This window comes from Mauremys mutica, chromosome 11, assembly GCF_020497125.1.
Source record: "Mauremys mutica isolate MM-2020 ecotype Southern chromosome 11, ASM2049712v1, whole genome shotgun sequence".
NCBI classification, from domain to species: Eukaryota; Metazoa; Chordata; order Testudines; family Geoemydidae; genus Mauremys; species Mauremys mutica.
In genome coordinates this window covers 32,779,833-32,802,724 of record NC_059082.1, presented here as the reverse complement: position 1 = coordinate 32,802,724, position 22,892 = coordinate 32,779,833, and the positions used below count along the sequence as shown (strand labels likewise).

Sequence of the window (22,892 nt, the reverse complement as noted above, 5' to 3'; positions counted from 1 at the left end):
CCTACATTGCCAGTGATGTAGCTATATATTAGAGGTACCTTTTTCAAACTCAACTTTTGATAGCTCTGGCAGGCTAGTCACTACTCAGGTGGGGTATTTTAGTGAGGAAAGTCACATTCTTAGCAGCATTGTCAGCCATTTTGTAGCCTCTCAGCTGTTGTAACAAAAAATGCTACTAAAAATAATTTCATTAGTACATTATTTGCCTTGAAAAATTATATCTAGCTAAAGTGAAAACACCCTTTGTACATGTTTATAGCTGTAAAACATGCTGAAATAAGCTATTTTAAAAGAAATTACATTTTGTAAGTTGATCATAAATGATACATATAGACAACAAGAAGCAGAGAACATATTTAAAGTAAATTTGCCATAATGAAATCAATATATGGTGAAATCAATGAATAGTTATACACATGTTAAAAGGAGAGTCACTACTTTGACTTTTTCAAGAAATTCGAGAAGGCAATTGGACATGATTTACAAAATCACCCATAATTCTCAAAGTTACACTGCCTAATGCCACATTTCCTCCTATTTCCCCCCATCACTCTTGGATTAACCTCCCTCCCATTTCCCCTTCATAAAAATGTGTTACACCATTTCTGGAGGTGGCATGTGACAAATTTCAGATTTAATTAGGGTTTTCCATTTGGGACCCCCAGACTATTTTTCTTTTCTTTTTTTCTGTAATGTAAAGTAATTCAAAGGGAAGATGCTGCAAGTATATGTGTGTAAAAAGTCTTTTGTATTAAGATGTGAACATGCAAGTCTAATGGATATAAAACCTGAGTAACTCCATTGCCTCAAGAAGTTTATTATGGACTCAAGTAAGTGTAAATTGAGCAGAATTTGGTGCTCAGATGCAGTTCCTGGGCCAAATTCTCCAACCATGGAAGTGGCTGCAGTTCCATTGGCACCTTAGAGACTAACAAATTTATTTGAGCATAAGCTTTTGTGGGCTACAGCCCACTTCATCGGATGCATAGACTGGAACATACAGCAAGAAGATATTTATACATACAGAGAACATGAAAAGGTGGAAGTAACCTGTAGCAGGGTGCTGGTGCAAAGCACCTAATTAGCCCCTGCTCAGCCAGCCCCAATCAGGGGAAATAGATTGGGGCTGGGGAGAAGTCTGGTGCCTGGCCTTTAGAACTGACTGCACCTGTGGGCCTGAGGGTTCAAGGGCTATAGAGGCTGGCTGGCAGCCAGAAGACAGGGGAATGGCCAGGGGAAGGTCAGTGTCTAGGCTGAGGGCAGACTCTGTGTAGGAGAGGTGATTGTAAGGCCTGCAAGCTCTGTATATAGTACACCACTGGTGGTGGGAGAACATGTGTAAATAAAGCCAGGGGTGCTGCAGAACTAGAAGTCTCTCTGAGCTTTACTGGGGCAGTCAGCGGGCCTCAGGAAGGGGGGCGGGCAGAGGACCTTGTTACATAGCCATGCCAACTGTAAGAGGCCAATCAATAAATTTGTTAGTCTCTAAGGTGCCACAGGTATTCCTGTTCTTTTTGCTGATAGAGACTAACATGACTGCTACTCTGAAACCTGTGGTTCCATTGACTTATTTACAGAGACAATGACTCAATTTCATCTGAGGCTTTTTTAGTCTAAAGAGTGGGAGTGTCTCTAGTTTTTTTTAGGGTTTTTTCCCCTAGAGACAAGGTACTGAAGAATGCATTTGAACTAGCAAATTTAGTGGAGAAAGAACAACTTCTTCCTAAATTCCCTCAGTTGCTGGAAGCAAGGCCAACCTGCTGCTTGTAACCAGTTTCAGAAGAAGTATGCCAGCATAGCTGAGCTTGCCAAACAGCCATACACCAAGACCAAAGGAATAAATGGCTGTAAGGAAATGGGTTGGTTTTAATGCCATTAATCCTAAATACCTTCTTAAACCTCTTCTCACTTCAAGGGGTAATGTGGTGTTCTCGTTGCTTGATGTGCTGTCTGTTGTTTAATTTAAATCCAGCTCCGATCATCAGTCTGGGCAGTTTGAAAGAGAAGAGGATTAGAGTTACAAGATACATTAAAAACACAAATAAGGACTTAGTGCTATCCCCCATACAGCCAGCTCAAAAGAATCCTACTATATTGTCATAACCAAAATCCTGACTGGGACAAATTCTTAAATCTGAAGGGTAGAATACTAGATAAGAGTATTTGCCAATCTGTATGGAAAATAGGACACAAGGAGATAAACAGGTGCAGCTCCAAAACACTAGAATATCCAGCCTTGACATAATCTTACATTTATTACTGGTTGTAGATGTAGGATTGACAGCCTTGAAGACTTATGCTATTTGACTACAGGCAAGGGTACCATGGGCAACAGCACTATGCATTTCCTACACTGTCTTGAGCCTCAACCTTATGCCATAGGAGCCTCTTCTAAAGTAAGAGCAATTCAGTTCTATATGACATAAACAGACCTTGACATTTGTGCTAAGCATAACAACAATAGCATGTACACAAGCATTAACTAACTTAACCATTACTAACCTAGGTTTGATTTAAACCAGTAACATACCTTTGTCTGTCCCACTACCAATATGCTGAGTCATCCGGGCCCACCTGTTTAGGTAACAAATTATTTAGGGGTAATGAAAGTAGTAGTGAGGTGATAACTTTCTTATACGGAAAGTGTCCTGTAGCATCATTAAAATTTAGATAGAGAAGGGGATTTCAACTGAAAAACATGTCTGTTAAGCTTTATATAAAGCAGGGGATACAATTAAAAACAGCAAAGTCAGTGCACCAACTCAGTGCTGAAAAGTTCTCAAACATCACCAGACAATCCTTGTTTGGGGTAGACTGCAAAAACGAAGTCCAAAGACTTGGAGTCTTAATTTCCCCTCTGTTATATGAAACAGTCCTTCCAAGGTACTGTTTAACATCAGTTTTTACATCAGTCCTTCCAAGTGTAGTGTTATAAATCCACACTCTAATACTTTAGGTAATAAATATTAACCAACACTTGGGCCTTGATACTGTATTGGAATCCACTGGATGAACCCTTGCACTACTGCACAGTCTCACTTACATGAATAGGCCTCATCATAGCATAGGGATATTGCTCAGGTGCAGGGGTATAAGCTAGTGCAGGGGTCGGCAACCGGTGGCTCGCGGCTCGCCAGGGTAAGCACCCTGGCGGGCCGGCCCGGTTTGTTTATCTGCCGCGTCGGCAAGTTCGGCCGATCGCGGCTCCCACTGGCCGCGGTTCGCGGTCCCAGGCCAATGCGGGAGGCAGGAAGCCGCGGCCAGAACATCCCTCGGCTCGCGCCGCTTAAACAAACTGGGCCGGCCCGCCAGGGTGCTTACCCTGGCGAGCCGCGAGCCACCGGTTGCCGACCCCTGAGCTAGTGGAAGGCAGAACAGAATGAGGGACTTGGATTATCAGTGAACCTAAAGAAAGCTATCCAAAACCCTATATTTTAAATGGCCTAGATTATTAAAGATACTTGTATGGACTCCTGCAATGGACCATGTGAGCTCTTTATTCATGTGTGGTTTCTCTTTAATATTTAAGAGAGTACTTTCTTGTCATAGCAACAGCAGCACTGTTTGCTTTTGGTACATATGCTTCAGTGCTTTCAGAAATAAAGAACTGACTGTACAGGACCCAGCAGGGCCAGTGCAACCCATTAGGCGACCTAGGCGGTCGCCTAGGGCGCTAGCATTTTGATGACGGCATTTCAGGTCCTTTGGCGGTGACCGTGGTGGCCGGATCTTTAGCCGCTCTGGTCGTCGTCGGCATTTAGGCGGAGGGACCTGGGGCAGGGGGGTGCAGGGAAGGCTGCTTGCAGCAAGTAAGGAGGGGCACGGCACGCAGGGGAACTGCTCCCTGCCCCAGCTGACCTCTGTGCCGCCTCCTGCCCTGAGCACGCCGCCACGCTCTGCTTCTCTCCCTCCCAAGCTTGCGGCGCCTAACAGCTGATTGGTGCTGCAAGCCTGGGAGGTGGGAGAAGTGGAGTGGTGACGGTGTGCTCATGGAGGAGGCATAGCAGAGGTGATCTGGGATGGGGAGCTGCCGCACAGCTCCCCGGGCTGGGGGGAGATGCTGCGGGGGGAGGGCGCCTTAGGGAGGAGAGGGGGTGGGGAGAGCTGCCACAGGGCTCGGGGTAGGGGGGCAAGGTGGAAGTTTCACCTAGGGCACAAAAACATCTTTGCACCCGCCCTGGGAACCAGAGGTTCTTCATTCCTAGTTTCTCGACTGCCTAATTCAACCTTCTACTGAGCAATCATTTTTTTTAACAGATACCCGGTACTTGGCTTTTCTCTGTCATTACTTTCATGCAGTATCATTAAATAGTGTTTCCTTACTTAATGTCAGAGACTGGGCTACACATGGAGACCCTACCCACAAACTTTTCTGCCTTTCCAGGCTACACAGTTTGACCGTATGGTAGGTTGATGGTTTTGAGAGAAAGGCAGGCCTATGGCAGAAACCTAAATACATAAACCAGTCTTATATTGACCCAAACTGCACTGAGTTGCAGAACAGACTCAATGAGTATAGGTCAGTACACAAACACCCTTTGCAAGTCACTGAGTCTAGACCAGGCAGCTGCCCCTTACTACTGAAGTTACCTGGGCAGGCTGTGGAATCTATAAGCTTTACAGCTGTAGTTCTCCTTCTCCTGCCACCTGTAGGCATCCTCAAGAAGAGAGAGGGAAATTGCTCTGAAGGCCACAATAGTTAATGAGAACCTGTATGTGGAGAGAGTGGTAGGATAGTATTTGATCCCCTATTGCTATAGTAATTTAATGCCTTCAAGTAATTGTAGGTGAGGATCTACCAGCTAAAAAGAACCAATGACTCCTTATGCTCTTATCCTAAAGGCAACAGGGAAGGTGATACCGCTAGTTAAATGGGGATTTCCCAGCAGAGAAGTCAGATGTACCTATAGTTAGCTTTAAGCATTGTGACAATAAAATGCAGCGAGAACAAGATAAATATTTTCAATAAGTGTGCAGAGCAAAAGTGTAAGCATCAACTTCTTCATGTAAGGTTTAGGTCTTGTAACGGTTCAGTCCATAACATATGGCTGTTCCTTTCCGCATGGAATGTTCATAATAAAGATTTCTGGTCAAAGAAGCAGCATTCCTATTCCAGTCACATTGAACAAGCCCATGGTTTGGTCACATTGCAACAACAGACCAGGGCAAGGTGTTGTCATCAAAACAGCCTCTATATCAGAAGGTGACAAGTTGTGTTAACAACATATCTGCAGAGAAATGTGGAACTCCACAAGCTGTAGAGGGGAAATAATACAGGTAAGCCCTAGAAGTTGTATTGTCAGTGCATTGCATGTGGTATCTGGCAACTTCCCATGGGAGCTCTGTAGGTAGGGACAAAAGTGCAATTATTTCTACTTATCTAGTGTTCCTGTCCTCTGCTGCAGTAACATGCTCCAAAGAATAGAGGATTTGCATCTGTCCCCCAATTTTTTGTAAGCAGTGTAGTATAGCCATGTCAGTCACAGGACATTAGAGAGGTAATATCTTTTATTAGACCAACTTCTGTTGGTGAGATAGGTGAGCTTTTGAGCCACACTGAGCAGTTCTGCAGGGCTGGGATCCAAATTGTTTAAGCAGTCCTGGGTTTCATGGCTCTGCCTCACCACCTGCAAGCCTAAAATAGTCAAAGGTGCATCTCTTTCCAGCTTTACAACATGAAACCTGTAAAAGCAGCCAGACTTTCAGAGGGTCAGTGCTTAGCACTTTCTGAAAACCAGACCCCTTTAAAGGTCATTTAACACATTTGAAAATGTAGGTCCAAAAGTCCAGGGGATGAGATGACTATTTCAACTCTGGCATAAAAGAGGTGATGGCCTTGGAAGAATACAGGGTCCCCAACTGCCATGTAGATCTGAGAGGAAAAAGTTCACCTCTTTGACATATGGGGTAAAATGAGAATTGATTTTTGCATCTCAGGGCAAAAATCAATTATTTATTATTTATTATTACTTATAATTGTGGTGTTTCAGTGAAGGATGCCTTTCCATCCCAGAAAAAAAAAGATTTGGTTAGCCCAAGACCTATTAAACTCATTGGACACTTTATAAATCAGCAAAGTTGTACTGTAGAACTGAAGTTAAACTCATTGGAATTTTTTGGTGGGGTTGGGTATAATCTGAGTGTCAAAATTATTGTTCATGTAAAATGAAACAATTTGAGCCATAAAGCCTTGACTAGATTACACTAAAGCTATGTTAATATTTCTGACAAACACTTGCTTTTAGGGGGTTCTGATCATCTCTGGATGAAACCTGGAGTGGTGTTCTACAGGTAACTGAATTCCAAAGGCAAGTAGAAGAAGGCTAAGTAACAGAGATATGAGGGAAGGATCAGGCCTGGAGAGTGAAAGTTGTCATACATGGATTTTTCACTTGAAGTGCTCAGTCCTAGAAACTGTTCTCAGTAGATATAAAAGCAAATGATTTGAATGCAGATGTTTCAGGTCAGCACTGAAGTATTCAGCAAAAGCAAAGGTGGTGTAAGATGATGCCTAGCTCTAATGTTCTAATACCTTACTTGCGGGATAACTATTGCTTATGTTCACACAACAGGTTACCCTCCCCATCCTCGAGAATCCTGGTAAGACCTATACCCGGGATCAGCGTCAGAGCTACAACAGATTCAGTGATAACATTATTTTTCCCTTGTGGAAACTGAAATATGATAAACTTTGAAATAGGATAAACATTGAAGGGCAACTTGGAGACCTATTATCACATGAATGGAAACAATCTTGACTGATTCTGAGTTGGAAAAATAAATAAAAGCAGTAGCTGTTACTGTGAGAACGTTTTAATCGAGCTCAGGAAGGAATGTCCTGGGCTATTATGGATTATACCTTCAAACTACTGGGACTTCTGTTCGACAACTGGGTGAGGGATTTTCCATGTAAGACCTGGATGGTAAACTCACATTACCCAGTGCAGCTGCAGGTTTACTCCAGGTATTGACTTAAAGTGTGATCAAAAGGAAGATGGTGAGATCTTTAAATACATACCTTAGCTTTGCTTGTTTGTTTTTTTTTTTTTTACACAAAAAGCCTATTAAATTCCTGTAATAAAGTGCAGGCAACAGTGAAGGAATGTACAGGTGTCTTGTTTCTTTCACTGTACATCTTTTTCAATAGATATTTTCAAGACATTGAATAGCTTTGGTTACAGAAGATATCAAAGCTTCTTTTGGTTTGTAAACTCAGATCAAGTTGTGGGGTACACTGATGATTGCTTTTGCTCTCAGGTGGGCTACATATTAAAATTACTAAATGCACAGATCACCACTGAATAATTTTTTGTATGTGGTGTTTTGGGATGTGTCAGGGTCCAAACAAACTCACAACACTGTTTACTCTTTTTGCCACCCAGGCCTTTGACTTAATATGTATCTTTTTCTTTTTTAAAAAAATAGGAGATATACCAATCTCCTAGAACTGGAAGGGACCTTGAAAGGTCATTGAGTTCCAGCCCCCTGTCTTCACTAGCAGGACCAATTTTTGCCCCAGATCCCTAAGTGGCCCCCTCAAGGATTGAACTCACAACCCTGGGTTTAGCAGGCCAATGCTCAAACCACTGAGCTTTTCCTCCCCCTTGAAACTGTAGGATGTAATATAATGGAAATATGAACTTTCCTTGATTGGAATCAAATGATTCATAAAATAAAGCCAAAAGCAAAACAGAACAATTTGAGAGTGGAAGATGAAATAACATTTGAGTCAAAATATGTGATATTCCTGGGGACCTAGAATTAGTGAAACGAAGATAAATATCTGCCTTTACTTTTGTGCAGATTTTTTCTCACCATGTTCATCTATATGTTTTCACATATATAATATGCATTTAGGGACTGACTTTCAGATGAATCTCAGCAAACATCTGTTCTTTGTGGGTGCAGTGGCTTATTTGCAAAAGTGTTAGCAGCTTGCTTTCTGATAACTAATATTTTGTGGCATGCAGTTACTATGTCAAAGAAACAAGGCAACATAATGCATCCCCTTAAGCTGTGTTCAGTAACCAGTTTGTGTCATAATATAGCCAAAAGTGCTGACGAACAAAGATGGTGAATCTGGGCTGAAGGAAAGTATTCCTTTGTCTCATGCTCTGGACTAGCCACTTTCTCCAGCCTCATTGGCACAGTGTCTAACTTCGCCCACTCATATCTCTTACTACCATATACTTTGAACATTCCATCTAGGCAGAACGTAACTATGTTATCTTCATAACTCAACAGCACACATTGTTTATCCACATATGTTTCTAGGGTTTGAAGATAAGATACTAATGTTCTGCCTAGTTGGAATGTTTGAAATGCATGGTAGTGAAAGCAGTGAGTAGGAAGTTGTGATAATGCTGAGAACCACTGCTTTTTATTGTAAGTTTGTGTATCTCCAAAGCTGAATGGGAGGGAATGAAGAAATTCTAGAACAAAACTAAGTCTGCTCTGAGATCTCCTTGATAGAGCATGGATTTGATGTTTCTCTCTCCCTGTGGTAGTCTATCACAGTGGAGAACAGAAGAAAATAAGAATAAAACTATCAATTACATACAAGAGCAGCATTTTTCCTTTTAACTATAGAATGGAAATCTCTTAGTTAATTGCAGCTAGAAAAGGAAACAGGAGGACAAAAAGATAACTCATAACAACTCCTAAGAAAAATCACTTGTACTGCATACTCCTGTACACCACTGAAAGGACCATTATTACGTTTCCAGCAGGGGGCTGAGTAGCTGCAGTTTTGGAACTGATCAGAGGATGACATGATAGACAACTTCCTCTGTTCTTCCTGGCCAGTTAGATTGCTTTGGGAATGAATTAGTGCAGAGCTATTTTGGGTGAGCAAAAAAAGAGGCAGAGTGAGAGAGGCAGCTGTATGGCCCTGAGGAGAGAGAGAAGGAGGGTGTGCATACCAACCCTGCCAAAGGGAAGGAAAGGCAAGTACCTGGTTAAAGGTATATAAGCAGCCTGTTAAGTGAAAAATGAGATGGGATAAGTACAGAAGATCCTGCCAGAAAACTCAGCCTAGGCACCGTAGCAGTTGCTAGTTCAAAAGGAGAGATGACAAATTGTGGGGAGAATCTGAAGGTCAAATCGGAGTCAAGCACCGCAGACGACACTTAAAGTCTTTGGGATCCTAGTTTGGGGAAGAACTTGTAACCAAAGGGTGTGGTTCTGATGGGAAAATGAAGAGATACTTGGATTAAATCTGGTATGGGCCAGAAGGATTTACTGTAATTAGTTAATTATTGGAATGGCTAATTGTGTTATAGCCCTAACCTATTCACTATCTATCTAATGGTAAGGGCAACATGTCTGAAGTAAATTACCCTCATTTTTACCTATCTTATATCTTGGCCAGACTCTGTGTAAAGGTGGTTTCTTTCATTTTTAACCCCTGTATGGTTAGAATCAATCTTGAGGGAACCCACCTGGTATTAATTACTGAGGTGGTTCTCATACATGCAATGGCAAGAGCCTTTGTGGTTTCTGCTCTGGCTGTCAAGACCACCGATGCAAACACACTTTTGTGTACTGCCACACAGGGTGGATCAGGCTCAGGCTCATATGAGCCAGGATGGAGCCATTTACAAAGCTTAAACATCAGGTGGGGTAATCAAATAATTCTTCAGGGCAGGAACTAAGTACCACCAGGTTGTCATTGAAAGCCTTTCCCCCCCAGACACACTAGAGAACAAGTGTCCAGGTGTTAGGGTTTTATGTGCCTTCTCCAACAAGAGGCTTAGAATGCTGCTGGAAGCATGCTAATGAAGTTAATGGACCACTTTCCCATTCTGATAGATAAAACCTATCATCCTAGATCCCTATAGCCCATTCCCAAACTACTGGTAGAAGGAATTACCTTTTCTGGAAGCCCTGAAGGCTTGGTATTATCGTATTCAAATAAATATTAAGTACAACCAGGGTGGCATTAAACACTTGAGCATGAACTTTAAAGTAAGAAAGTGGGATTTTTGGAGTTATTAAAAAACTGTCAATACACCAGTTCACCAATGGTGCAATTTCCTAGTTAACAGCAATTAAGTTGTGCCACAAATGTTCTGTCTTAATTTACAATTAACAACATACTACAGACCTTCTGTAAACATTTTGCTTATAATGTTGGTTAGTCATGCAGTCCTTACACTGTCAAAATTCCCCATCAGTTACAAATAAATCTAGGTAAAGAAAAATTAAATATTTCTGCATGAAAATGAGGCACACATGCAACCACACTGAACATACTGTATTAAAATAGTTTTTCTTGGTTAAATGGTAGCAAAAAGATAAACCTGTAAAATATTCCCCTTGAGTTAAATAAAGTGCCATCCCTTTTAGTATCAAATGAGTACATCATATGAAATTTCTCCTCAGTGTATTTAAATTATTAATAGCTAGGACCCTGTTGTGGTAACTGCAAGTATTAATTGATGTGTGTATATATATATATATATATATATATACTCATGCAGCAGCAGTGAAGCATTGTTGTAAGTAATGTTATAGATTAACAACATGCTCATTCTATAACGTGGTACTTAAAGAATTTTCCTGAGCCAAGTTAGCATCTTTCAGACATATGACATCTCTTGGGCAGATGAATATGGATCAAGTTGTCATTGACATGTGTATGATAAATTGCCTCTAATTCACACATATAAATGTCTGTTGCTGCAAACTCCCAAACTGTATCTAAAGTCATGTCCAACACTTAGTACCTCTTGCCTAACTGTGAACGAATGTATTGCTTTTTAAATAGGAAGTTTCTTTCCTCTGTTGAAATGCAGGGTTGGCAAACACATGCAATTAACTTCCATATCAGCAGCAACGGTAACAAGACAGTGGTCTGGCATGATAACAAAAACTCCAGTTTTCTGTTAGGCCTGTAAACTTAATGCACCACAGCGGGGATTTCAAAGGATCCTGCAATTGCTTCTAAATTAAGGTAAAGAGCTTCTTTAAGTCCCCTCTATAGTAGAACTTAAATACTGATATGTGGGGAAAAAAACCAACCCTTGCTTAATATCAGCCACTTATACATGATGTACTTGAAAATAAAACTTTGCTTGCGGATTATGGTTTAACAATAACATCAATTAATTGTAAAATAGAAAGAGATAACATAGGAAGGGAAAGTAACATAGCCACATAAAATACTTTATTCAAAAGTAAATTTACCTAGCTCAAAATAGATTAGCCCTATATTGCTTTCCTGTGCCCCTCAGATAGGCACCATATTCAATAAGCAAAGTTTAATTTTACCTAAAATATAATCTCTCTTCATAGTAGATGCTTTATTCACAGCTTTTATCTTGATTGATCGTCTGTGAAGATCATCCTTAGAAATACCATCAAAGATGAAGTCCTCATTAAAGATGGGATTTCTGCTTCTCTTTATAACAGTGCTTCTTTGTTTCTGAACTTTCCCTGGCACAAGAGAGAATGTGATGCAACAGTTAATCCTTTTAGGTTCCATAAATATATCATATAAGCCTTCAGCACTTATCAGACGGAGTCTAAGCCTTCTGCTTTCAGGACAGTAGTCAGAGGACAGTCTCAAGATTCCTCTTCTATCAAGAAATAGTGTACGCACATTTCTAAGTCTCTCTCTGCCATTAGTAAAATCCTGGGGAAAGATGGGTGACTGTGACCCAGAAGAGCTTTGTGTGCTTGAGCACTCACATAAACTTGCCAAAGACCGCCTATTGGGATTGAGGCTGTTGTCTGTGGAGCTGTCTTCATCTGTGGATAAGGAGTTCTCCCTTAGCATGCTGGATTTGTTTTCTGCCTTTAAAGCCCTGCAGAGCAGTCCCTCTGGGCTCTGGATTGTAAATAAAGAGTAGGATCTGGGAAGGAATCTTTTGAGAAGTGAGGAGGTGAAAGGGGAAGAGTCAGTGGAGGAAGCAGTATCATAGTGATAAGTGTCTTGTCTTGGCAGATGTGGATGCCTAGAAGGGAGTCTGGTGGCGGTAGAGCTGATGATGCTGGAATCTACTCCTTTGTAGCAGATTCTGGAACTTGGAAGCAACAGTAGACAGGACATAGAACAGCTGCATGGGTCACTGTGGAAAATACTCTCTTTTCTTCGGGTATGGGGATTCTCCAGCAAAGTACAGAATCCATAGGAGGTCTGCACCTTGGGGAAATGAAGCAGGGAAAGTGCTGCCTGTGACTGTGGGTCTGAGTTGGTGCTTTCTTCCACTGAAATGAAGTTATTAGCAATTTCAGTTGAGAGGATAGGTGGCAGCTGTGTTCTGGGGTTTTGAACAGGTTCACAATGAGGGTACAGGTTGGTTTCCGCATAGGACTGGATGAGGGTGCTGGGATCCCTTGCAGAGTGGGAGCTAATCAATCTGGGTGGGATGCAGAATTCTGGAATCCTGTCTGGGGTTAAGATGTTGGGAGAAGCAACCGTTGCCTTCCGGGCTCTATTCCAGAAGCAAACTCCTTCTTTTCCCAACACGATTGGCTCTGAAGCCTTGCTGAATTTCTCCAGGCACCACATCAGTAACAGTTTGTGAAACACACAGCTATCGTACAGGAGGAGAGAGCTGTCCCAGGGGAAAGGCTGGTCACTGGAACCTGCAACACAGGAAAAGTAAGATGAGGATCACTTGCTGCTTTTCATAAAATCCAGCAGCCACTAATGGTCCAGAGGGAGGCAGAATTAAACACTGCATCAGGAGGAACCAGCTACAGACTTCATAGTTAGGGAAGGAGATTTAAAAAAAAAGAAAGCCTGAGCATGATTTTAAATGAGCTGAAGCAAAATCACAAATGTAAAGAATTAATGAGGCAGCCTTCCTCTGTAGTGGTGAGACATGACAGGTGCCTCCAGGACAGGGGTCGGCAACCTTTCAGAAGTGGTGTGCCGAGTCTTCATTTATTCACTCTAATTTAAGGTTTCACGTGCCAATAATACATTTTAACCTTTTTAGAAGGTCTTTTTCCATGTCTATACTATATAACTAAACTATTGTTGTATGTAAAGTAAATAAGGTTTCAGAATGCTTCATTTAAAATTAAATTAAAATGCAGAGCGCCCTGGACTGGTGGCCAGGACCCGGGCAGTGTGAGTGCCACTGAAAATCAGCTCACGTGCCGCCTTCGGCACCCGTGCCATAGGTTGCCTACCCCTGCTCTTAAGAGTTTAGGTCAGTTTTCCTGAATCACTAACTTGTTTGAAGGACTTTTCTTTTTCCAAAATGGGCACCAATCACTTGGCTGCTAAAAAATGGTGTTTAACAAATACCAACACTTAAAAGCTTTTGGCTTTTTAATTTATAAGAACAAGTAAACACCCCACTTGACTTCCAATACACGTAACTTGAATATTAAAGCATACTAGTTGATATTTTTGAAGTGCTGTTAGAAAGGGTGCATGTTGTACAATTTAAGGAGTACCTACCTCTAATTCTTGCAATGCAGTGAGACAGTCCCTGCTAATGCCACTTAGCTGAGGCACTGCAGTGGATGTTCAAATTGTAGTTCTGCTGCAGTTCAGCTAGACAACTAGTTCTGCTTTATAAAAGCTGACAGAAGTGGTCAGCAAATCAGACAGTAGACCATCACCAGTGGAGACCTGCTCTCTTTCAGGCAGCACACATCCTCAGTTGCCGCTCTCAGGATGACGTATCTGCCACAGCAACAACCTGCAAGCCCCACCCTCAGACAGGCTTCCAGTGAGTTTACATGCAGGTCAGTTTATCTACTGCTGCAGCTACACAATATAAGAGCCTCCTTCAGAGTCTGTGTACACTCCCTCCTGTGTAACTTCTTTAGGTTTGTTTTTATTTGCTTGCATTTTTAAAAAAGACAGTATGACTATGTCTACAGCAAATATAAAAGGAAATATGGTAAAAAGGAGTGGATGTAGTAACGATGATGCTTCCTGCAAAGAATGGTAATTAGATGATCTAAGTGCCTAGGGAAAGTAAGGGGAGAGAAATGGCAAGATGACTGGTACTGATGGAACTAGTATCAGAGGGAAGGCTAAATTGCAATAGAGCACAGAATTTCATTGCAGTTGCCAGTGCAAAAAAACTACCTATAAACAGAAATGACACTAATAACCACCCCAGAGATCCAGAATTTAGCCCAGTAGTTTCCAAATTGTGTAAGGAGAGATGGCTGGTCATATTTGTGTATCCAGCTGTTCATTTGAATTCAAAACCACTTAAAGGAAAACCCACTTAATACCATTCTAATATTTTCTATCTAAGTAACTGCTGGTCAGCATAGGCACAGGCAGCAATTGCCAAAAGGAGTGTTGGGATTGCAGTGCAAGGGATATTTGCAGTGGAACATTTTGGCAACTTTGCTCCAGCTTACTCTGAACCACACTCTTCTATGAAAGGTCTCTCTAATTTCCAAGGCTGATTAGAGTATGGCGCAGTTGCCATATGGGGTACCATATTTGCTTATGGGTCATGCCAAATGCTGATTCCAGCTGGTCCAACTGCTCCACCACCTTATCTATATGCTTCATAGCACAGTGCCCCTGATAAAGGCAGATTATTCAGGAGTGGCTAAAAACTCCCCAGATAAATCCTAAGCAACAGGCATTATTCCAGAGAGCTAATGCGCCCCAGTGTCAACAAGGCAATCACTCTAAAATATAGTATGCCTTATGAAAAACTGATATCCCCCTGAATTAGGCAATGGTATACTTCCCAAAAGTACTTGTGATATAATTGGCCGTACTTCTGCCTGAACCAACAAGTGATAGGTGTCAGCATCTGAATGAGGATTCCCCAGGCAGTGAGAAAGGTGTCTGACATTAGCTTGTGGTACATAAGGCTATTGAAATGTTAGTGCTGTTGGAAACCATGAACATGCTGCACAATTCAGGTTCTGCTGGAGCCTTCAGAAACCCACAAAATAGGATTTGCCATGGATACGGGGAGTTCAGTGAAAGTTACCCAGTGGGCTTAGTCTCTTCTGATCCAAGATTCCCAATCAGTTAAGGTTGGTCCTGCTTTGAGCAGGGGGTTGGACTAGATGACCTCCTGAGGCCTCTTCCAACCCTAATCTTCTATGATTCTATGGTCAGTATCAAACTTGATGATGAATACTAGAAGGTCTGAACCATAAGGTGCTGGGATGCTTGCTGTAAAACTCCCTGACCTGATCATGATTCTTCCCTCTTACTGATTTTACATACTGAAGTCACTGATTGTAATGGAGTTACTGCAGTTCTACACCAACATAAGTGACAAGAGAATCAATCTTAATAACTGCTTAGTTATGTAATGTGTATCCAGGGCCATGCCAGGTATTCATTGCCAAGAGATAATCTCAGAAAACACTAGGGTGCCTTAGCTCTCTGAAATAATGCCTGCTTCTTAGGATTTATCTGGGGAGTTTTTAGCCACTCCTGAATAATCTGCCTTTCTCTATCAGAAAGGGGCACTGTCCTATGAAGCACATAGATAAGGTGGTGGAGCTGTTGGACCATCTGGAATTGGCATTTGGCATGACCCATAAGCAAGTATGGTACCCCGTATGGCAACTGCCCATACTCTAGTCAGCCTTGGAAAATAGAGGGACCTTTCATGGAAGAGTGTGGTTCAGAGTAAGTTACAGCAAAGTTGCCAAAATGTCGTGGCTATTTTTTTTTTAAGGCGAACCACTTTCTTGCCCCATAGTGATACTGTCTAGTTGATCAATGCCTTGAGTAAGGAGGATCTTTTGTGCAGATAGAAATCATTCACCTTTTCACTTTAGGTTGTGTGATGTGTGGGACATATGGAATCTTTCCATCTTTTGTTGGGCTACTTAGAAGGACTGAAGTTCAGCTGATAATTCATTTACTTTGTTAGTCAAGAGTGAAGGCTGTAATAGTGCCATATCCTGCTTTTATCTTTATTCTTTTACTTAAAGGCCTTTAACTGTCTCTATAGTAAATTTTAGCCAATGACAAATCAGTGATCCTTCAAGAAAGAAAGTATTGCCAGAAGCTAAAGGAAACCCAGACTCCTGAACCAGCCCTGAATGTGCCCATTCAGTAGCTCTCCTTATTCAATTAATGCTTGGCCGCAAAACACAGCCCTATCTGTCCCTCTCATTTTTGAATCACCTACAAAGCCTGATCTAGGGCATACTGGTCACAATGGTGTTCATGTCCATAGATGACTGGTCCATCATCCAAGTGATTACAAGTGAAAATTTTGTCATGAGAGGTAGAGTCTGGACTTGGGCTAACAGATGTAGATGACTGTACATTTTACTGTCTGCTTAAAATTAATTCTCACATTCTAATTCTCTGATGACTGATGCATTAATTATGGACACAATGCTCAACATAGTTGTCTCTGATTCTATCTTCTTAGACTTTCTCTGTGACTTTCTCCTTCAGGACCCACAACAGTCATTATTAATTCTTCACCGGCTTCTGAGGATTTTCTATCTGTTTTTACAGGCTATGGTTATCCCTGAACTATCAAAATCACTTTGTTCTCAAATATTGACTAATTTCCAGTTGACTCTATTATGTTAATTCATACCCCAAACACCTGGAGCATGTCACCGTGGTTCGGATTGTGCTATATCTTCAGGATCATGTTTTTGAAACACCTTTTTCAAAGAGAGTTTAGAATTGTCTGTTCTACTGAAGTGGCATAATTGAAAGTATTTGATGATCTTTCAGTAGCTAAATCAAACGGCCTTTCATCAGCTCTGGGTTTGCTCTGCTTAGCAGTCATGTTTAACAAGAAAAACCACAAGATATAATATTCCTATTAATCCTTCTCAAAGGATTTAAGCCTCCATGCTCCAAGTGTTTTGCTGCTTAGATCTCTATTTACCCATTTCACATTCTCCACTGGACAAAATTGTAATGATCCTATCCATGTGAATGCCCTTAAAAGGCTCTCTGATGTCCCCTCCTATTTTCTCTTTCTGTTCACTTTCAATACTCTGTGTTAGTTACCAACACAGTATGGGTGACATTCTCAGCAGTGCAACTGTACAAATGTTCCCTGATGACTTTCAAGTGATGAATCCAGTATTCTGTATTAACACACTCTGATCAGAAGCCAGCTTGGGTCCAGCATGCAGTGATGCTTCACAAAGGAGAGTGTTCATAGGAAATCAGCTCATCAGAATATCCCCTGGATTCTAAGAGAGAAGGGCTTCAGCCACAAAGTTGAATTCTAGGTATGAATTGCCCAATAGCTGTTGGTGGTAAGGCCTGGAGCTCTGGTTTGAGCCTATGTCCAGTTAAGAACACCAGTGAGTAGTAAAATTCCTACTTGACTCTAACCGCACTGCTGCAGAGCAGCTGGCAAAATGGTCTCTTCTGATTACTTCTTTTCTCTTGACAATCACAGATGGAGCTGCAGAAGAGCCCTCTCCAAAATCTTGGAAATAATATCATGCCCAGAATTATTGCCAAAATCCTGGGAAGTAAAAACACAGATTTAAAGGTAAGAATGAGTCGTCTGTGTACAGTGGCCTTGCAATGTTGGAAACAAGCATTTCAGTATTCAGTTTGTCCCTTTGCTGCCCCAATATATGGGCACATCAGTCAGGAGTGCCTATAGGCAAGCACCATTGTGCAAAGGCCTGTATTACTGTCCAAGGTAAAAAAAAATGTACAACACATTTCACTGTATTAAATTGTTTATAAAAATATGCAGCATTGGAAACAGAAATACTGGTACAAAATAACTTGTTAAAGAACTGTGATACGGGATTGTGACGGGGTCCGCCTACTCCACATTAGCCCAGACAGGGTTAAGCCCCAGGTATTGACAGCGGAAGTCCTGCCCCCCTGGCAAGACTGAGCATGCTCCAAGTGCTCTAGTAGTATAAAGGGAGGGAGAACAGCTCATTCTGGGCGAGAGGCCACAGGGGAAGGACCTGCCTGGGAAGCTCCTGTGGGGCCAGCCACAGCCTCTGACTGCACCGGGAACCGAAGCCGTCCCCGGCTTGCCTGCACCCCAGCGACTGGAGAAAACCCTGGAGACAACCAGTCCTGCTGAACACAGAGGACCCGACGTCTCATGGGAAACCCCAACACAGACTCTGGTAGGAAGTGACCCAGGGAGGGTGACAGAGTAGTACCTCCCGCCCGGAAAAACTCAGCGTGTTTCGGTAGGACTCCCCCGCTGAGTCAGTGGCAAGCTGCTATGCCACTGTTAGGGCCCTGGGTCGGGGCCCAGTGGACTTGGGTGGGCCCAGGCCCCCCTACTGGGGCTGCCACACCCCATAAGGAGCGCCCCAACGCTATAGACTCTGGCCACTAGGCCTTGCTGCCCTTCACCAAAGGGCTGCTTTAGAGACTCCGGTCGCTAGGCCACGCTGCCCTGCACCGAAGGGTGGCGCTATGGACTCTGGTCGCTAGGCCACGCTGCCCTGCACCGAAGGGCGGCGCTATGGACTCTGGTCGCTAGGCCACGCTGCCCTGCACCGAAGGGCGGCGCTATGGACTCTGGTCGCTAGGCCACGCTGCCCTGCACCGAAGGGTGGCGCTATAGACTCCATCCGCTAGACCACGCTGCCCTGCACTGAAGGGGTGGTTTACAGATTGTGACCAATAGTCCACGCTGCCCTGACCCTAGGGGCGTGGACCGTCACAGGGATCTTAAAGGCTTATAATAAATTGTAGGTTGGCATAACAGTGAGCTGAAAGATTCTAGAAATAGGAGATGTTTATAGTTGAAATAATTGAAATATGGTTTGATTAGTTAATTTTAATGGGATGAGGTTTTTTTTCTTACTACCAGGACTGCTTCCCCCAGGGGAAAGGACTGGGCCCAGCTGAGGAAGGAGTCTAGTCTGTGAAATAAGCTTATTTGAACATCTCTGAGGGTGAGATTTTACCTGTAATAAGGTTCTTAATGTATTAGGCTTAGACTTGTGTGTTTTTGCTTTATTTTGTTTGGTGACTTACTTTGTTCTGTCTGTTATTACTTGAAACCACTTAATCCTACTTTTTAGTCTTAATAAAATCACTTTTGTTTATTAATGAATCCGGAGTAAGTGATTAATACCTGGGGGAGCAAACAGCTGTGCATATCTCTCTATCAGTGTTATAGAGGGTGAACAATTTATGAGTTTACCCTGTATAAGCTTTATACAGAGTAAAACGGATTTATTTGGGGTTTGGATCCCATTGGGAACTGGGTGCTGGAGAAAGGTGACCTGCTGAGCAGTTTTTGGTTAAAGTCTGCAGCTTTGGGGGCGTGGACCAGACATGGGTCTGTGTTGCAGCAGGCTAGCATGTCTGGCTCAACAAGGCAGGGTTCTGGAGTCCCAAGCTGGCAGGAAAAACGGGATCAGAGGTAATTCCAGCATGTCAGGTGACAGTCCCAACGGGGTCTCTGTGACCGAACCCATCACACTGACATTCTTTTTCCCTGATCTGTTTTCTGTGCCATCTAGTTTAAGCTGCATATCTCTCTCTCTGCTGCAGCAATGCCAAGTGGCTCTACAGCTCTGACACTGTCATTTGTTTTTCTTTGGCCAGTTTCTAGAACAGTGACTCAACCTTCCAAGTCAGTCTTGTCCAAGATTCTAGGAGTAAAGAAGGAAATCAGAAGGAGTAAAGAAGGAAATCATTGTGACTTCAACTTAAAACAATAATCATCCTTCCTTAATGCCCCATCTCTCCCTACCATATTGTTCCCAATTATTGGAGCAGAAGACTATTTCAATCATTAGAAATCAACAACAGCACAGGCATTGTTCACCAGCTAACAATTGCATCATCTTCCAGTGGTGCTGTACTATGGAGTCACACAGCAATACTGCTACTCACACCTTCTTGTCAACTGTTGGAAATGGCCATCCTGATTATCACTACAAACTTTTTTTTTCTCCTGCTGATAACAGCCGACCTTAATTGATTAGTCTCATTATAGTTGGTATGGCAACTCCCATTTTTTCATGTTCTCTGTGTATATGTATCTTCCTACTGTATTTTCCACTGCATGCATCCAATGAAGTGGGTTTTCGCCCACAAAAGCTTATGCCCAAATAAATTTGTTAGTCTCTAAGGTGCCACAAGTACTCCTCATTCTTTTTGCTGATACAGACTAACAGGGCTGCCACTCTGAAACCCCTAATCTTAACCTTACTTGTCTTTTGAGATTTTAAATAAAGCTGTTAACCAACGAACTAAAACAAACCAAACAACCCTCCTCTGAAGCATTCCTCATACCCTAATAAATAATTTGGACATTTTTATGTCAACGTTCTACTGATAAACCTGTGGTGTAAATTCCTCATCACAATAGTATCAGATGACGTTATAATAATTAAGGCTACAGGGCCAGATCTTGGCCCCTGGTATTCACCTTTGTGCTGCAACACAACATATTGCTAATACTCACTTGTCTTTTCTGAGAGCTGGCTTCTTGTAAAGAGAATGTGTGGCTTTCCAAGTGCTGTTCCTCCATGGATCACAGTACTCTTAAAATTTTGGAATGACTTGGCATAACTGGTTTTAGTCCCAGTGATGTTCACGCTGGAGTACACTATTGATCTCAGTACCTGTGGATATGTCACATGTAGCAGTACTTTACCCTCTAGTTTCCCTACAATAATAGTGTCTTGCAAAAAAAATCTGGAAGTGGGACGGTCACCTCTTACTCATCTCTAACAGGTCACATGCCACGGGGGCTATTTATATATTTTGACCTGGTACACTTTTAGAAGCTACACAAACATATAAGAAAAGGTCTGGTTCAGAAGAAGTGGTTTAGAAAACAGACTTCATTTATTCCTGTCACATAGCAGGAGTCAATATATGCTCAGTACAGTGGCTGTAAAAGGAACATATATAGGTCAAGATGCAGATGACAACCATCTTTCTTAAGTATTTGTAAATTAACCAGTGAAAATAAAAGGGCAGATGTTGACTTGTCCTGTGAAGGATATATGAGGTTGAGAGAAAAAGGTAAGGTGCTTTTCCCTTTATCCAGTGCCATAAATTACATGTGGCAGCTAGAGTCCCAAGTTGAAACATTTCTGATAGTCACAGCCTCCTAGTGGAGCTAGCTATCTCAAAAGCACTGTGGATGGTCAAGACCGTGCACTTTTTGTACTTAAGGGAGGATATACATGTAGTAACTCCAAGTGAAGTGAGACATGAGAAGTTGCTCTTCAATGCATCCCTTCATATTAATCTAACCATTCTTTGACTTTACAACACAGGAACAGTAACTCTGGAAACTGCTGCCAGTATAACATCTGCCCTTTGCACAACTCTAATACTGTGCCTATAAGAGCTGCATCATAGCTTCTATATATATAAAAACATGATTCTGATTAAGGCCTTACTTAAATCGCGGGATAATTGTCAAAAAATTGCAACTGAATTGCGGACAAGCCATGGAAAATTGTGGAAAAGTAATAATAGACCTTATTATTTGAGGTAATAAGGTTAATTACTTTTCTGTGATTTTTCTGCTGTCGGCAGCCCGGGGCTGAGAAAGGGGATTCCCACTGTTGGCCAGCTGAGGCTGAGAGTGGCCGCCCAGGGCTGAGAGCAGCGGTCGGGGTTGTGACTGTCAAAATTGTGGTGGAAGTCACAATTTCCGCAATATTGTGAATTAAGTATGGCCTTTATTATGATTCAGTAACATATTAAATATATTGTAGAAACAATTTTGTTGTAGTAATGTTTGTTTCTTGATCATATATAGCTCACTCACTGCCTTTTTATCTCTTTCTTTACATCAATTAACTTAACTAATCTGAATTTTTAAAAGATTGTTTAATTAACTAAGTAGATTATTTAATCACAATCATCATGCTTTTTTAAGGAGTAATACTTTCTACTTTCTGTTGCAACACTTGATGAAAAATTTATTTAGGACACAATGGGAAAAATATTTTGTACTGTTCTCAGATAACAGCACAAAATAATGTCTTCAGCATATGAAGTCACTATCTGAATAATCTTTTTAAATATGACAGTGGTTCTGTGCTTGTGTCCAAATAAGGACACAAGGAACTAAGGCAAGATTTGCACCACATAGCTAATCATGGGTATAGGAAAGGAAGCTTTGCAGTTAGGAGTACTGCTGAAAGTATAAGCCATTAATAATATCAACCATATGTGGGAGTAGCAGATAAGCATTGCATTTACATTCATACTTTCCCAGACTCATGCTGCTGTGCGTCTTATACAACCTGACCTTCCCCCACACTCAATAACTCCGCATGTTTTAAAAAAAAATCAAATAAATTGACAGATGTGGACAGAGAGGAGAATGGAGGATAATACTCAGATGAAAAAGAACAAATTTTAATTAATCTTCAAGTATTACTGAATCTGATACCTACCAATGGGCTGTGCAAAAGCTGAGTCTAATTTACCCTAACACACAGGCCATGCAGATGTATCTTACTGTTACCATAAAGTTATGTAGCATATTGTTTCCAAGTGTAGCTTGATAAAATTTCCTTACTTCTTTTGAGAGCATCACTACTGCCCCCCTCAAAAAAAATTGATAAGAGTATGTGAAACTTCAGAAGCATTGATAAAATTTTGGGAAACTTGGGAGGTAACAAAAGTGATTTAATAAAACTTTACTTTAACTTTAAATCCAGAACAGACTACATTTCTCTAATAGTGGATGTGAGCCACACACATGGGAGGGTAGGAAGGTGTCTGTGGCCACATGTAACTGGGACATGCTCCTCTGCTGCTTTCTTGCAGCTTTTCTTCCAGAGCAGCAAAAATGGTTACCTACCTTCTTGTAACTGTTCTTCTTCGCGATGTGTTGCTCATGTCCATTCCAATTAGGTGTGTGTGCGTGCGCCGCGTGCACAGTTGATGGAAGGTTTCCCCCCTAGCAGCACCTGTTGGGTCGGCTGTGGAGCCCCCTGGAGTTACACCTTCATGGTGCCGCATATAGGGCCCTGCCGATGGG

At 41.9% G+C, this 22,892-nt stretch overlaps 1 protein-coding gene and 1 long non-coding RNA gene across 3 annotated transcripts; one reads left to right on the top strand and one right to left on the bottom strand.

Annotated features, from left to right (window-relative positions):
* Positions 1-92: 92 nt before the first annotated feature.
* Positions 93-13,502, bottom strand: LOC123344631 (C2 calcium-dependent domain-containing protein 4C-like). 2 transcript variants are annotated; one of them, XM_044981055.1, is made up of 4 exons: positions 13,418-13,502; positions 11,272-12,591; positions 1,890-1,986; positions 93-154 (listed from the first exon to the last, which is right to left on the bottom strand). In XM_044981055.1, exons 2-3 carry the CDS (start codon positions 12,512-12,514, stop codon positions 1,982-1,984), a joined length of 1,248 nt encoding a protein of 415 aa, XP_044836990.1. In that variant the 5' UTR covers positions 12,515-12,591; positions 13,418-13,502; the 3' UTR covers positions 93-154; positions 1,890-1,981. The 2 variants fall into 2 exon arrangements, with proteins under 2 accessions (XP_044836990.1, XP_044836989.1); XM_044981054.1 differs by lacking the exons at positions 93-154; positions 1,890-1,986 and having other exon boundaries at positions 11,231-12,591.
* Positions 13,503-17,116: 3,614 nt separating this feature from the next.
* Positions 17,117-19,885, top strand: LOC123343683. Its single transcript, XR_006572320.1, has 3 exons — positions 17,117-17,435; positions 18,738-18,822; positions 19,481-19,885. It is a non-coding gene; the product is annotated as an uncharacterized LOC123343683 (long non-coding RNA).
* The last annotated feature ends 3,007 nt before the right edge of the window (positions 19,886-22,892 follow it).

What these genes read in the sequence shown, in the direction of transcription:
- LOC123344631 (XM_044981054.1), bottom strand. Translation starts at nt 12,514, where the DNA reads ATGTGGTGCCTGGAGAAATTCAGCAAGGCTTCAGAGCCAATCGTGTTG.